The following is a 15,025-nucleotide window of genomic DNA, read 5'->3' as shown; positions in this document are numbered from 1 at the left end:
ACAACAAAAAGGAAAAATAGAAAGAGATAAATATTGAGCGAAGAACAACTCGATTACAGCCAGGAAACAGTGTGTAAAAAATTCTTTATTTCACAAATTGAAGGCACCAGAAATACCGCGTAAGCGAAGAGTATTGCAGAATGTGCTACACCTGAGCACTACGAGTATAAAAGTCGAATTTCCAAAGTTGATCAGGCACATTGGCACAGCGAGCTGCCCGTACGTTCTCGTTGCTGTGCAACTCGGTACCGTCGAGGCAGAAGCCGGTCTCCACGTGTATTATTCTGCCGTCCTGTAAATGTAATTAAAGCGTGATATGTGATTTTTGTTTATTCAATGAGACAATAACAATATCTGTTAATATTTCTAGTACCTTTGTTAATATCCAGTCTTTTTCGCCATTTCCGTCATCACATTCGGACATTTGAACTTGCACGTACGACTTCGAGCTGTCGACGTCCAGTATCCTCCCACAGGTCTCTTCCCTCCTCAGTTCGCCGGATTTGCTCAAAGAGAAGAACTAAATTGCAGAGATACGTTGAAGCGTTTCCACTATTTTGGCAGCACAAAAATAAATCTGAATCGAACTGACTCACCTGACTCGGATACAGTTTAGTGTGACAACTGTACAAGCCTAAATTATACGGTTTATCCTCCTCGTGCTGCAGATTGTCCAAGCAGAGCTGCTTGTTGCGCAACTTGACGCGCCCATACGCTAGCGCGTTCTCGTCGGGGATGAATTTCTCGGGATAAACGTTGTCGAGGTACCACTTGAAGCTCTTGCACTTGAGCTTTCTACGTAACTCCAAACGTTCGCTTACATCCCCGATGAGTTTCGGATTGTCCTGCGAATGTTACATTTGACTGTACAAAATGCAGCGATTGATAATCGATTAACGTTTAATGTTACCTTGAACTCACTACGATGCAGCAGAAATAATCTCTTGTACTCGTCCATCCATACGAACGCCAAACGGGCGGTGTTTATCCCGTGAGTGTCCTTGTCGTTCGGGAATTTGTACGGATGAAAGTTTCGGAATATGTGGCCGACTCGTGAGCAAGGGATGATTTCTAATGACCCGCCGCACTGCCAAATCTACTGGTAGATGGTCGACATTAGTCGTATAAGTCGTGTATAAGTCGTATACTGGAGAAATCTGACTCACTCGAAAAGACATCTCCAGGTTCTCGCCGCCCCAACCGTCCATCTTATCATCGTAGCTGCCAAGTTGCCAGAAGTACTCTCTGTCGATGGCGAACAGACCGCCTGCCATAGTGGGCGACCTGGTTGGCGATATGGGGGAGGAGCGCGACTCGATCTCGTGCTTCTGAATTTTGATCCACGTGAAGTGACCCGACCACGTGAATCCACCGACTTGGAAGAACGACGCGTCGTTGTCGTGAAAATACTCCAACGTTTCCTCCGATATGTTGTCAATTATTGGCATCAACACGGCGTTCTTGTTATCCTTTATCCGCTGCAGCAGAGGCTGCAACCTGCAACACGAGTGTGCGTTAATAAATTTTGCAATTTATTTTGATTTTTTCAAAGCTAAGTTCGCAGACATAAAGTGTCTTCCACTCAAATTAATACCAGTCTTTGATGACTTCGCAATGTGCGTCGAGGAAGACGAGAACGTCGCCCGCAGCATTTCTAGCTCCATGAAGGCGAGCACGTATCAGTCCCTGTCTACGCGGTAATCTCAGCAGCCTGACCTTCGCGGGTAAACGCGTCGAGATGTAATAATTCAGTTGCTCCTGAAGCTCTTCTGCAAAAGTCGAGAGACTGATAAAATAAATATTTCAACCAGAACTTGTTCGATTATTTGGATGCTCTTTATTATAATTCATTTCAGTACCTTCTTCGCTGTGATCATCGACCAGAATAATCTCCTTTAATATGTGCGACGGGGAACCACCCAGGACACTGTACACTGTGCGCAGTAGAACGCTCCACGGTTCATTATAAAAAATGATAATTACGCTGGCGCTGGGCAGTGATGCGTCATACGTAAGATTCGCGCATCTGCAAAAATAAGAATAAATAATAAATAAATGTAAAATCCGCGTGTATTTAGGGAGAACTCGGGGAGAAAACGAGAAAGGAAGATACACTTCAGCGTGCATGAAAATAATCACTTTCTCTTAAATGCTACGCACTACACACATCAAACTCTTACAGTGGGTTGCGTACATCTGGTAATTTTCTGGTCAACGATATCTTGTTCGAGAGGACGATGTTGAGCGCTTTCTTCGCGAGCGCCGCTTCACCCTGAATCTTGTCCTTGCCGTAGAGATAAGCGGGCTGCCCATCCTCCCCCAGGCCAGGCACAACGCCGTACTCCAATTTCAATATCTGCTCCTCGTACCTGCATACCGCATATGTTAAACAAAATATTATTAAACGGATTAAACGCGAGGTTCTCACCGTTCCTTCCGCAGTCTCTGCAACGCGACGTCCACATCGCTCTGCCTCTGGGAGCTATTGTCGATTCGTCGTGGAAACGGCAGGTGACCGTTGGAAGCGCTGGGACTGTCGCTGGCGCGGAACACTCGTCTGGCGATGACCAGGACGCCGATTACGTAGAGCATGAAAAATGACAACTTCAGCACTGCTTTGCGGCGAGCAAACATCATCTTTCAGGAATATATCATCGCGCCGTTGCAGCGACTGTCGGATAATTAGTATGCTAATTATCCTGCGGCTATCGTCGACGTCGACGGTAGTTAGGTTATGGCGGAAACGATGCACTTGTCAGTGACACGCGCGTGTACGTGCAACCGCTGGCGGTTTCATTCAGGTCTCGCGCACATCTGCAACAGGTGAATCGGGGGTTTATCGCGCGAGAACCAACTACGAGCACGGCGCACACGCACGCGGGAGATATCGCGCTAAAAACCGATTACATATGTCGCGGTATTTACAACCGTAAAGTGCCAGCCAGCCCGACATACACTTTCTCGCTAGAAACGTGAGGGGAAACAAAAAAAGGGAAAAAAATCAAGAGGGAAAGGGTTAAAAATGAAGCCGTGCGTGTCGGTGCCCCGCAATGCGACCGCTCCGACTGGTTGTACGTTTAATAGGCTCGTATCCGTTTCCTCCTTTTTCCTCCGTCGTAACTCTCGCTGTTGCAGAACGCGTGCGTAATGTTAGTTCGCAAGTAGGAAATCACCCCGTTCATTTTGCAACTTGTTGAGAGATAAGGAAAATGTCGTTTGTTGAGTGTAAAATCAGCATTTTCTTCTTTTTAAAGCTTTTTTTTCTTCTTTATGATCGGAGCAGCCGGACTTTCTGAATCTTAATTTGGAAATAAATTGATTGTGTCATTTAAATAAAACAAATTTTATCAAAAAATAGATGTAACAAAATTTATATTTTTTTTTAATGTAACATTTCTGGAGTTACTTTATATACTGTCTTCATAATTGGTGTGTGTGTGTGTGTGTGTATACATACACACGCCAATAACAATAATCTAATAACAATTAATATACATAACATTGACCCATCTCACTATTAGCATTATATAATTAGCTACCAAAATTATTTATTGTCTGAAAAGGCACTGAAATCCAAACCACTTTTCCACACACCAACCATACAATCATCTACCGCGCAATGGCCCAAGCAAACTCTCTTTAGCAAAAAACGTATTATAAATAATATCCAAAACTCATGCATATCCAACCATATCACAGCAAGAACAAAAAGTGCAAGTATCAAGGGCGCCTAGGAGTAGCGTTACGCGTTTCTGTCTTCTTGAAATACTTTTCTATATCGGCGAACGACTTGCCCAACGTTTCCGGTAGGAAGAAATACACGAAAGCTGTGGCTACCAGGGAAAAGAAGCTAAAAAAGAAAAAGATCCCCTCGATGCTTATGCACCTGAGAATATACGGGTAGCTCTTTACCACGGCGAACATTATTAAGTAAGCGAAGGCGATCATGAGACTCGCGCCGATGCCGCGTATCGATACCGGAAGCAATTCCCCGATCAGCGTCCACGGAATGGTCACGAATCCGAACGTGCTGGTGCAAATGTACGACAAGACGAAGAAGAGCAGCAGCCACTTTTGCTCGACCATGGTTTCCTGCAGGTTGCCGTTCTCGTCGTACGACACCGTAAAGTGCATGTACATTCCAGCGAGGAACATCGGGATGGCCATTCCGATCGCGCTCACGATACAGAGAACCCTCCTGCCGTACCTCCGGCTGTAGAAAGCTGTTATTAGGCTCATGACGAAGCGAATGATACCCAGCATGACGAGCGCGCTGTTCTCGTCCAAGCCCCTGCCGAACGTACCACCCATCTCGCGGAAGACAGAAATGGCGTAAAATATGACGACGTAGGCGCCGGTGAGTTGTTGCAACAGGAAAAGTACCACGAGTATCGTTAGCGGCTTGTAGGCCTCCGGGAACGTAAAGCTGTGATAGTAACTCTTTACGGACGCTACTACGCTCTCGGACGCTTCGTCACTTACTGTGCGATTTCCGTAGGCCTCCAGGATTCGCGAGTACTCTCGCTCGTACATCTAAAAAAAAGATTTTACGCCGGTTAACAAATTCCCAGGTGCAAGCGAAACGTTTCGTACTCACCGTTTGCTTCCGATTGAGCCGCCTCAGACTGCGCCTCATCTCGCAGACCCTTTTCTTGTCGGACATGCCGTTGCGGAAGCACGCGAGCCAGTAAGGGCTCTCGGGTACGTAGAGGAATGAGAAGAAGATGCAACAGTTCAACGCGAGGAAAACTATCGCTATTTTGCGCCAGTCGAGAAATATGGCCAGGCAACAAGTGATCAGTATGCCCAACGAAACGAACGCCGAGACGAGGCACATAATTATCGTTCTGACTTTCGGATGCGTGATCTCCGGTATGTAAACCAGACCGACGGTGGACAATCCCGCTGCGATTCCGGCGACAACTCGAGCCGCATAAATAGTACTTATGGAATCGGCGAATATCAGCAACAGCCAGGATACTATTGCAGGAACACAACACAGCAAAGAAATCATTTTGCGCCCGAATCTGTCCATCAGAGGACCGGAAATAATGGATCCTATCGGTATCGTTATTGTAACTAGGCTTGCTACGGAACAAAAAGGTGCAAAATAATAAATATGCAGCATCACTACGTAAAACTACGTTATTAATATATTCAGCTACTTTAAGCCCATCAAATGCTATGCAAATCTACTTCTCAAGCTCAAAAATATTTAAATATTGTCGCAAAACTACTGACCTATCCAAGATTCTTCGGTCTCAGTTATAGGTATGTTTTCAATATTGTCGGATTCCAGACCGTCCACGAGAACTGTAGCGTAAGCCATGTTTATGCCAACCTGTATAGCCATACAATGAAGTATACAGCTACAAACAATCTGCAAAATAAATTTTAACATGAAAGTTCTGACGTTCTAAAAGTTCTAAAAATTAATTGACAACCATGAAATCTGTATTTAATGATAATAAAAAAAATACTAGGAAGAACTTGCCTGTGGTATTACATCTACCATTGTAACTTTCTCCTCTGTTGTTCTATTGGTAACGCTTTGTAGAAAATTACTATGAAAAATTAAAAATTTTATTCCGACACACAATAAATTATATATAAAAAATAACAAAAATATATAACTAAATAGATTTGTAGGATTTCTTAATGCAATTTCTCATCATTTCATGAAAAATAAAACAAGGCAATATGTCTTTTTTCCATCTAAAAATCCTGAGTCTTCAGAATGGTAAAAACTTGTAATCCCATTAAAGAAAAAATTGTAGGTATTTATTAGAGTACTTGGTTTTTGTGTAAAAAAAAGAAATATATATGTATCAACTTTGTGTTTGCAGTTTATTTTTATCTTCAAGGAATATCTAAATGGTTTTATCTATCTATTGTGTTGCAAGTTGCATGTGTACTTATATTAAAAATGCAAATGTAAAAGTTCTCTGCTTGCATCACTTAAATTATTTAAATATTTAAAGGGACATTAATTTATATTTCGTATAATTTACCTAATTTCATCGTGCAATTCCCTGTCTTTCTCCATGGTCACATGTGTATTTCCATTAACAATTTCTTGTGTTTTATTCATTCTGTAAAATAAAGAAAATCCAGCTTTATGAGATTCCGACACGTAAAAACGTAAAAACACAGGAATCCAAGCACTACTATTCAGAAAATAATATATTTTATACGTATAGTAATTTGTATATATATTATATAATATGTATATTGATACACCTTAAATTATAAAAATACGAAAATACGTCGACCAAATGTTTCTTGGAAAAATCTCTTTCTAATCTCTCATTACAATGCAGAACTCTGAATAAAGCCAAATTAGCGTATTCATGTATGAATATATGCCAAAATCATGTGACAGTGACATTAATAAAAGTGCTCTCAACATACTGATAACCGATAATTCGAATTAATTTTCAGATTATCAGGCAGTCTGTACAGGAAGTAACTCACGTTTCTGCGCACGGCACTTGTCATTCAAAATATAAAAGTATAATAAACAGAAAAGTCGCGCGCGCGTCCACAAAAACGTTACAGCATGTTTCGATCGGGCGACAGGTCCGAAGGTTACTTTCGGAATAAAATTTCAAGGCGCGTACACAAATTCGCGGTTATTTAAAAAAAAACAACTCCGTAAACGCGACATTTCACAGTGACAGACAAATAAATTTATTCGGAGGTAACAATGCTTTGTAGAAAATTCTTCTTGTAACGGAGTTACTCACCTATATTTACATTTAGTCAATAAGTTCTGTTTGTTGCACTTATTCGCCAAGAAGATCGATTTTCGAAAGATGTTGCTTCACTCGTAATTGCATTATGCATAACAGTATGCACAATATCGGTTTTTCTTTTTTACTGGTACGAAATTTAGTCTGTCACATCCTTTGTTGATTATCCGTAAAATGTTAAAATTGTGTGATCATATTTATAAACCATGTTGTGCAACATAAAATGCGAAATCTCAACAGTTGGACAATTTAACGTTACTAGATTTTCCGGATTGGTCGAATCCGACCAATCCGGAGCGTTATTCATCAGAAAGTCTAGTAACTTAAAAATTTTATCGAATTGGTGAGTCTGCTGAATGCAGCATACGACCTCATTGGTCGACATCTAGTGCTGCGCGATGTTTTTAGAAATGTCGCGTGCAGGATTGTTTATCCGCCATTTTGTTTTACTACCGTACGCGCAGCTCGCGGTGGTCACGGTGGTCAAGTTTTACGATGAATATGAGTGATTGAAGAAAAATTAAGATCTCAACGGCATTGCTGCTTTAACGATCTTCTGTGCGTTTATGCTATCGTGCTATCGCTCGTGGAATGTGAAAATTGGATCTCGCCGAGGCGACGCAGCGCAGTGATGGCAATACGCGATAAGTTACGTCCGACCCAACTTTCCTGACTTTTGAGGCCAAATGGCGATTACCAAATAAAACGGACGATTCTCGCCTCGCTCGTCACGTAAGTTCACCCGGAACGCATTTATTGCGTGTGAAACGATGAAATTAGTCGGTGTTAACGTTCGGCACTTGCGAGAGACGGAGAGCGTCTCGTCGATTGACATGTTGCCCGTAGCTCTATCAGCGTTCCCTTAATTTTCATGTGCACCGTTATCCAATACCGTTCCCCTTCCTAGAATCGCGTCGTGTAAAATTGTGTCGCGAGTAAATCTATTAAATGCGTGTTCTGTATTTCTGTTGATCGACATATATACATATATGTGCACACAAGTGTACATGTGTATATGTACATAGCTGTGTGTATAGATATGTTTGTTCTGGAAAGTGTTTCAGTTGCTATTCTAAAGAGTGTACAGATACTGGGAAATGTCACGTCTTTTACCAATGAGCGAATGAAACAAGTTCTTAACCAGTCATCTGCCCATCATATATATTTTCTAATAAAATTATGACACTGGTTTGTTACTTTGACAAAGATTAATTGTATTCCTGTGCATTCATGACAAATGGAATATTTATTTTTCACGATATGTCGTAATCAATAACTGAACTTTTGTCTCATCGAACCACGGTGTACAAAACAATGTTGCGTTGCAGAATGTCGGGCCAGAGCGGTGGACATCGAACGCATTTGGCCAAGCTTAACGACCAATTGACATGCAAATTGTGTGGTGGATATTTCATCGATGCCACTACCATTATCGAATGCTTACACTCGTGTACAGTATCTTTCTTTCTTTCTACAATGTCACATGTACAATGTCGATTGATTCATACGGTGGTCTGATTGTCTGGTCTTTTATAGTTTGCAGAAGTTGCATCGTCAAGTATCTGGAGGCTAACAAGTATTGCCCGATCTGCGACGTACAGGTTCACAAAAGTAGGCCACTGTTAAATATACGTCCCGATCACACTTTGCAAGATATTGTGTATAAACTAGTACCTGGATGTTACCAAAGTACGCCTCTTTCTTTAACGCAGAGGGGATGTTCCTCGTTTCTTTCCGTTCGATCAAGCGTTCACCATCGAAATTTGCACTTGCAGATGAGATGCGATGTCGGAGAGAATTTTATGCGAAACATCCAGAAGTGTGCAGCCAGGTGATGTCGCCGGAGGCTCGCGGGGAACCCATAGAATCGCACATCTATTCTCCAGATGAATCTCTCAGCTTGTCCTTGGAGTATTTCAACCCTCACGCAAAAGATTTAAATGAAACGGACGTCATTGAGGACGATAAATCTCTTTTAAGGCGATACCTGCGGTGCCCAGCGGCGGTTACAGTATTTCATTTACAAAAATTAATAAGAGCCAAGCATGGCCTGAGCGATGCACACAGAGTTGATATAATGTACAAAGAGGAACCGTTGTGTAGTAGTTATACGTTAATGGATGTAATGTACATCTATCACTGGAGGCGGGTATGTAATTAATTGAATATATATATTTTAATATAATTGAATATAATTTGAATACATATAATTCAATCTTTTACTCCCACATCTAGTTACCGTAATTTATTTTATGCACACATTTGTCACATTTCAGAAAGTGCCACTACATCTGAGCTACAGAATATTCGAATCGTCCCTAAAACGCATAAAATTATCGGAGGACAATGCCAACTACACAAAATCGTTGACAAACGCCGACATCGAGTCCATGGAGTTGAAGGATGAGAAATCGTTGAAACGTGAGTGGAAGGAGGTGCAGTTAAAGATATCGGAGACCGGTGTGATGAGCATAACCGATATATCGAACACGGTGCACAAGCGGGATGCGGAAATCGAGAATCGGGACGAGAAAACTTCGAAGGAGACTATCACCTCGTACATAGCGGTGGACAAAACGGACTCGCTGGTAGAGAAGTGCGGTATCTCCAAGTCTGCGGAGACCGTGCAGTCTATTCTTGCAGTCATTGACACGAAAAGCCCGATGTTTCCCGACACCAGCGATGCATCTGTCGTCAAATCGGAAAATGCCTCGAAGTGCTGTGCGTCGTTGATCGCTCAGCAGAACGGAAGCACGACGACGAAGCAGACGAACGAAATGGGGAACTGTGTCGCGCCGACGAAGTCGCAACAGGACACGCGCGAGGTCAAGGGAAACAATCAAACTATCGCTACCGTCGAGGACAAATCGCTCTTGCAGAAAACCATCATCGGCCAGCCAGCGATGCAGCTCGTCGAGCAGAACGTACCTGTTGTCGAAAATGCAGATGGCACGAACGCGAAAAAATTGTCGATAAATAACAATAACACCGATTTTAGAGCCGAGACGCAGAGAGAGGGTGCGAAAGGTACGAGCGAGGCTAAAGCGGGACCGAACGCTGGATCGAAGATCGATGCGTTGAGCGCGAAGTTGCAGTTCCAACCGAAAATGGGTCAAGTCAACAACACTTACTCGAAAAAAGTGCCGAAGGAGAAGCGAGCGATTCTTCAAGCTACGAGAAGGTTGGACGCGAAGTCGGCGTCGACGGACGCGCCGAAGACGCGAATGAATTGCGGGGGCGCAACGGACAAGGTGTCGGTCTCGTGCTCGACGGCAGCAGCTCCCTCGCAAAAGCCGGTCGTGTCGGCGGCGCCTCAGGACATTCCGGTAACGGTTTCCTCGTCTAAATCCGGTGGACAGCCGGCTCTGTACGAGACAGGCAGTCAAGGTATGGGTATCGATGTGCAGCAGGCTCTGAATTTGCTGGAACAGAGGACAAGCTCGCCCGCGTCGCAAACGTCGGCGGACTCGGGCACTCCACGGACGAGTCACGTCACTGACACGACGAATCAACGGTCGCAGAGCATGCAGAGCGGCAGTAAGACGACGCCGAGCGAGAGTGTCGCGTCCAGCGTGCCGAACGTCTCTACCTCGACGGTCAGCCAGACGACATCGACGTTTTCCTACACGGTGCACGATCTTGTGACCACCTCGGCCGCTTTGAAGGCAACTCTTAAGAGCGCCGGTGGAAGCGACGGCGGCGGCGTCCTCGAGAAATCATTGGGCACACCGTCACCCGTAGCTTGTTCCACGTCTGGCAGCCAAATGCCTTCGTTTGGCGTGCAAACGTCGTCGATGAGCGTGTACTCCATACCAACGTCTTTGAAGAATAACAGCGCGAGTCAAGGTGTAACGACGGTAACGGCCGCATCAGCGGCAACGTCGAAGCCGACGACGTCGACGTCCACGTCGACCGGCACGTGTCCAGTACCTCCGTGTCCAGACGCGATTCCGATATCCCTGATGAAGCAGGCGTCGATGCGCAAGCAGGAGGCGACCGCCAAGGGTACGAATCTGAACGAGATCTGCGCGAAGATCGGCTCGAACACGAGCGGCTCGAAAATCAACGATATATGTGCGAAGATAGGAGAGAACTCGAAAGAGAAGAACAGGGTAGAAGTACGCAAATCCGACGTGCCGGACTTGCTCAAGATAAGCACGAAGAAGAGTTCCTCGCCCTCGTTCGGCAACTCGGATACCACCATGAAACACATACCGAATATTCCGAACGTGCCGGTTTACACGCCGAGCGGCAACGCAATGACGATGGAGAGCAAAGGCGCGAAGCTGTCCTTACCTTCGTCGACGTCCACCGGTTCGCTCGCGGTGTCGACGTCGTCGGCGCTGACGACCCACGTGACCCAGAGAATGTCGGCGCTGAAGAAGCAGAGTCAACCAATGGGCTACAAGACGTTGCGCGATCCGCCCAAGTCGTGGAATCCCACACTGTCTAAGAACAATTACGTGGCGGTGAAGAATCAGGCGAGGGAGACGCAAATCACCAGCTCCGAGGGCACGAGCGAGCAGATCCCCTCGAAGCCGGCCAAGATCTTCAAGATGCGAAACATGCCGCGGTATCTCGGCAATCCGGCCTCGGGGGTCAAGCCGATGTACGGCGTCGCGAACGACGCGAAAGAGAAGGAGCAGTCGACCACTAACACGAAGAGTGCCACACTCAACATGATGAAGATAGATCCGAAGACGCTCTCGCCCATTGTCTCCACGGTGAACTCGCCGATCGTCTCGCCGCCGCCTTACTCGCCGAACGCTCGGAGTTACCAGAACACCCCGTACTCGCGGGACATATGCCGGAACACCGGCTCGCCGATATCACCGAGAAATTCGCCGGTGAACATGCTGTCGACCAACCCGTTTATCCCGTCTCCGACGCCCAACACGAATCCCCGGATTATATACTCTCACTTTCCGCCGCCGTTCCCGGACGCCAGTCGGTTCCCGAATCCTCTGATACGATCGCCCATCGGTATCCCGCCCCCCAGTGCCTTTCACAGCAGTCTACCGCCCTCGATCAACAAGCTGTATCAACGATCGAGTTACATACCGCAGACGACCGGCTACTCGCCGGTGTCCAGCCAACCGCCGGCGGTGCAGAGAATACCGCCGAGTACTCACTCGTCCTCGCCCAAGTCACCCAAAACGTCATCGCCGAGCTCGATCTCGTCCACGTCGTTCAACTTGGGCAAGACCGAGCCGCAGTCGTCGCCGATTACGTCGACGGTTGACAGCGTCGCGTTGCTCCTGTCGAAGAGCGTGCCGGTGCCGGTGCCGGTGACAGTCCCGATATCCTTACCCGTATCCTCGCAACGAGAGCTCAACGCGTTCAACCTCTCCAAGACTGGCAATTCAACCCAAGCCGCGACCTGCAGCGTCACCAATAGCGATGTTACCGCTGCTACCGTCGGCTCAGCGGCAACTACGAGCGCTAAAGCAACCGAGAACTCGGGGGGACCGAGTACCACCAATGAGCGAAAGCATTGCAAGGAAGCGGAGGCGCAGAAGGTGCAGGAGGCCGCGCGAAGTCGGGAGGAAAGTTCCACGGCGAAGCTTCCGGAGGCAAAGTGCGATGCCGTCGACAACGTCGCGTCGAGCGCATCGGACAAGAAGGAGAAGACCAAAGTCAACGGTGACGTCACGGCGGAACAATTTACGAATAAAAAATCCAAGGAAGGTAGCGACGAGACGTTAGCGTCAGCGGAAACGGCCGAGCGGGACGATCAAGCGGAACGATCCCCGTCGAAAGAACGCAACGGCATCTCGAAGAGCAACCAAGCTCAGAGCGGCGTCAAGGATCTGGCGGCAAGCGAATCCGTGAAGAACGAGGATCTCGGTAAGACAACTGGCGAGCAAATACAGGGTAAAAGAACCGAAGCGCAGAAGAACAAGGCGGAGACGTAATCGGATTAGTAGTTTCTGGATGCGAGTCTACTTCGATTGGTGAGAGCTGCATTTAACCATTTGACACATTTGAGAATTGCGCTTATGTCATCTGCGTCGCGTACCAAGAAATGAAAAGAAAATAATTAAAGTTGATTGTGTAGATGGCAATTTTCATGATGCGTGATGTATCGTACAAGAAACACACACACATACACGAGCAATTATGGCCATTGTTGAAGATATTCCATGGCATGTTAGGACTGTACATTTTTGTAAATAACCGCGAAAGATCTAATTATTTTCTATTATACAAATGAGTTATATATTATATCATTGTGTTGAGCACATTATTTTATAAGTGTACGTTGATGATTGTGAGGCCGTCTCTAGATTCCATGCGCACGTATAACGCTAATATTTACGGTTAATGAGCCTCCCGTTGTTATTACGCATTCGTACATGCATATATACATAGGCATATGTATATATGGCATATCCCACTTTTCCATTACAAATCCTTCAGATCGGATTCTTGTATTTACTGAACAATTGTGCGGTCCCTAAAGTTTTACATTATGTTCTAATAATACGATTAGATGTAATGACGATAAAATCGCGAAATAATATTTTAATATAGAATATATATTCGCGCGCGGCGTAGTTACCGGTTCCCCCGAAATTCAATGAAAGATACGTAACCGAAGAAAAAGAACGATGATGCGTTTTAAGTGGGACAGCCTTTATGCCATATCTATCTTATTTTTCGTTACACATATATTGCCGTACATAAATTTTCCATGGGATGTGAATACAAGTTGCAGAAGCAGTGATCTCGAAAGAAAAAAAAACCAATTTTATTTTAATTATTATAATTACAATTATATATTTGAAACGAAGTTATATATTTAAATTGATCGTATCATTTTGTCGCATATACACTGCATATGCTGCTTGCTGTTGATTTGTTAATATCATAGTGTATAACACGTTATATCATCTTAATAACATACAATATGCATTCTTGCATATTAAATAGATGCAAGTTATCCGTTAGCATTAAATAACTGAACCGTAGAGAGAGAGAGAGAGAGTCATGGATCTTTTTTTTACAAATAACAGTTTTTGGAAAGACGCGATTGTAAAATGCCCGCACAGATACTTGTGCCGGAGAATTGAAATGCTCAGAGAAGGGAAATGAGCACACATATGTGTACGGAAAAAAATGTTAGGTATAGGTGAATTAATTAAATTAATATAAATGTTATCTAAACCTAAACTATACATTTTTATATCACACAAGATAGATATGAAATTTATATAGTCTGCAGCATTGAATATTTTTGAATAACCCTTTATTGTATTAAAAGGAATTTTATCGAGTTGTATTATATAGCGCAGAAACATTATCAAGAAACAATTCTATCTTATAAATTTCAAAATATTTTCACCTTTAATTCATCTTTGAATGACGTATTCTTCTGTAGAGCACGTACATTTTTCATATGGGGCCATCTGTGTTAAAAAAATATATGAATGTAAGATTCTCGGTTCTTACATTTCAAATGTATGAATTAGTATGTTAATTAATATCCTGTAATGAGTAATAATTTTGAGAAAACCGAAATCTCGTATAGAGTCTATTTAAAGGGCGATGTTAAAGTGATAAAAGTATGTGGCGCGAATGTGCAATTTACTAGACTACGTATCACTTTTAACGGAAGTTATTATTAACTTTATTTCGAGCGAGTTCTTGTCGACTTTAGATCTTACTTTTGGACCAAAATTTAATGTGGAAATGAAAGTTTGAGAGGGTGATTTTGAAAATATTCGAAGACTGCTAATGGTAGTGAAATGTCCGAGGCCTTATCGTATCGTATATCGAGATATGGAATAATAAAAAATTATTAAATATGTGCGTGTGTGTATATATATATGTGTATGTATGTATACACACACACATATATGTTAATTATGTCACAAAGAATATTGGTTAACGATTAAATACTGTGATCGTTACGTTATTTCGTCTTACATGGAAAAAGATACTTTAACGAAACGAAATTGTGCTCACACACTCGTAGTCGTAAATTGTATTCTCCTTCTCTCCCCTCCCGTTCACAGTTCCCCCTCATTCCCATTCTTTTTCTATCTTACTCTTTTACTCTTGTACTCGTGGTTCTCGAGTACCTTTCCATTTTCTATCTCCACTCTAGATATTCATCTAATCCACCTAGCTTTATTCCTCGTCACGTACGTGTGCGCTTTGTTGCCGTTTATATGATTGCGAATATTGATGATGAGAGAGTAAAAAACTGGTAATTGGGGAAAAATATGAATAAAAGGAAATGACAAATTTTTGCTAAGAGATTTTAACAT

General features: G+C 43.9%; 3 protein-coding genes across 9 annotated transcripts; 1 reads left to right on the top strand and 2 right to left on the bottom strand.

The window, feature by feature from the left end:
- Window positions 1–65: 65 nt before the first annotated feature.
- On the bottom strand, window positions 66–3,668 carry LOC105275346 (polypeptide N-acetylgalactosaminyltransferase 1). Its single transcript, XM_011332121.3, has 9 exons — window positions 2,429–3,668; window positions 2,181–2,369; window positions 1,860–2,026; window positions 1,595–1,769; window positions 1,167–1,497; window positions 911–1,096; window positions 597–845; window positions 374–520; window positions 66–292 (listed from the first exon to the last, which is right to left on the bottom strand). The coding sequence occupies exons 1-9, from the start codon at window positions 2,635–2,637 to the stop codon at window positions 146–148; spliced, it is 1,800 nt and encodes a 599-aa protein (XP_011330423.1). The 5' UTR covers window positions 2,638–3,668; the 3' UTR covers window positions 66–145.
- On the bottom strand, window positions 3,357–6,964 carry LOC105275348 (facilitated trehalose transporter Tret1). 4 transcript variants are annotated; one of them, XM_026973876.1, is made up of 6 exons: window positions 6,747–6,964; window positions 6,012–6,092; window positions 5,495–5,564; window positions 5,242–5,380; window positions 4,598–4,980; window positions 3,357–4,533 (listed from the first exon to the last, which is right to left on the bottom strand). In XM_026973876.1, the coding sequence occupies exons 2-6, from the start codon at window positions 6,089–6,091 to the stop codon at window positions 3,721–3,723; spliced, it is 1,485 nt and encodes a 494-aa protein (XP_026829677.1). In that variant the 5' UTR covers window position 6,092; window positions 6,747–6,964; the 3' UTR covers window positions 3,357–3,720. The 4 variants fall into 4 exon arrangements, with proteins under 4 accessions (XP_026829677.1, XP_026829673.1, XP_026829675.1 ...); XM_026973872.1 differs by having other exon boundaries at window positions 4,598–5,088; window positions 6,747–6,962; XM_026973874.1 differs by lacking the exon at window positions 6,747–6,964 and adding an exon at window positions 6,475–6,584 and having other exon boundaries at window positions 4,598–5,088.
- A 213-nt stretch (window positions 6,965–7,177) lies between these two features.
- Window positions 7,178–15,002, top strand: LOC105275349 (mucin-17). 4 transcript variants are annotated; one of them, XM_020030352.2, is made up of 5 exons: window positions 7,178–7,940; window positions 8,081–8,202; window positions 8,289–8,441; window positions 8,528–8,901; window positions 9,029–15,002. In XM_020030352.2, the coding sequence occupies exons 2-5, from the start codon at window positions 8,082–8,084 to the stop codon at window positions 12,665–12,667; spliced, it is 4,287 nt and encodes a 1,428-aa protein (XP_019885911.2). In that variant the 5' UTR covers window positions 7,178–7,940; window position 8,081; the 3' UTR covers window positions 12,668–15,002. The 4 variants fall into 4 exon arrangements, with proteins under 4 accessions (XP_019885911.2, XP_011330430.2, XP_011330429.2 ...); XM_011332128.3 differs by having other exon boundaries at window positions 7,179–7,484; XM_011332127.3 differs by having other exon boundaries at window positions 7,179–7,484; window positions 7,809–8,202.
- Window positions 15,003–15,025: the final 23 nt, after the last annotated feature.

This window comes from Ooceraea biroi, chromosome 11 (assembly GCF_003672135.1).
Source record: "Ooceraea biroi isolate clonal line C1 chromosome 11, Obir_v5.4, whole genome shotgun sequence".
Classification (NCBI taxonomy): domain Eukaryota; kingdom Metazoa; phylum Arthropoda; class Insecta; order Hymenoptera; family Formicidae; genus Ooceraea; species Ooceraea biroi.
Note: the sequence above shows the minus strand (reverse complement) of the source record. Positions and strands in the feature narration are given on the sequence as shown.

What these genes read in the sequence shown, in the direction of transcription:
- LOC105275346 (XM_011332121.3), bottom strand. Translation starts at nt 2,637, where the DNA reads ATGATGTTTGCTCGCCGCAAAGCAGTGCTGAAGTTGTCATTTTTCATG. An exon ending in CCAGATGTACGCAACCCACT is followed by an intron (nt 2,027 to 2,180) that starts GTAAGAGTTTGA and finishes TTATTTTTGCAG; the next exon opens with ATGCGCGAATCTTACGTATG. An exon ending in AAGACTGGATATTAACAAAG is followed by an intron (nt 293 to 373) that starts GTACTAGAAATA and finishes TTACATTTACAG; the next exon opens with GACGGCAGAATAATACACGT.
- LOC105275348 (XM_026973872.1), bottom strand. Translation starts at nt 6,091, where the DNA reads ATGAATAAAACACAAGAAATTGTTAATGGAAATACACATGTGACCATG. An exon ending in TGGTAGATGTAATACCACAG is followed by an intron (nt 5,381 to 5,494) that starts GCAAGTTCTTCC and finishes TTTATTTTGCAG; the next exon opens with ATTGTTTGTAGCTGTATACT. An exon ending in GGCTCAATCGGAAGCAAACG is followed by an intron (nt 4,534 to 4,597) that starts GTGAGTACGAAA and finishes TCTTTTTTTTAG; the next exon opens with ATGTACGAGCGAGAGTACTC.
- LOC105275349 (XM_011332127.3), top strand. Translation starts at nt 8,067, where the DNA reads ATGTTGCGTTGCAGAATGTCGGGCCAGAGCGGTGGACATCGAACGCAT. An exon ending in TATCGAATGCTTACACTCGT is followed by an intron (nt 8,203 to 8,288) that starts GTACAGTATCTT and finishes GGTCTTTTATAG; the next exon opens with TTTGCAGAAGTTGCATCGTC. An exon ending in AGTACCTGGATGTTACCAAA is followed by an intron (nt 8,442 to 8,527) that starts GTACGCCTCTTT and finishes TTGCACTTGCAG; the next exon opens with ATGAGATGCGATGTCGGAGA.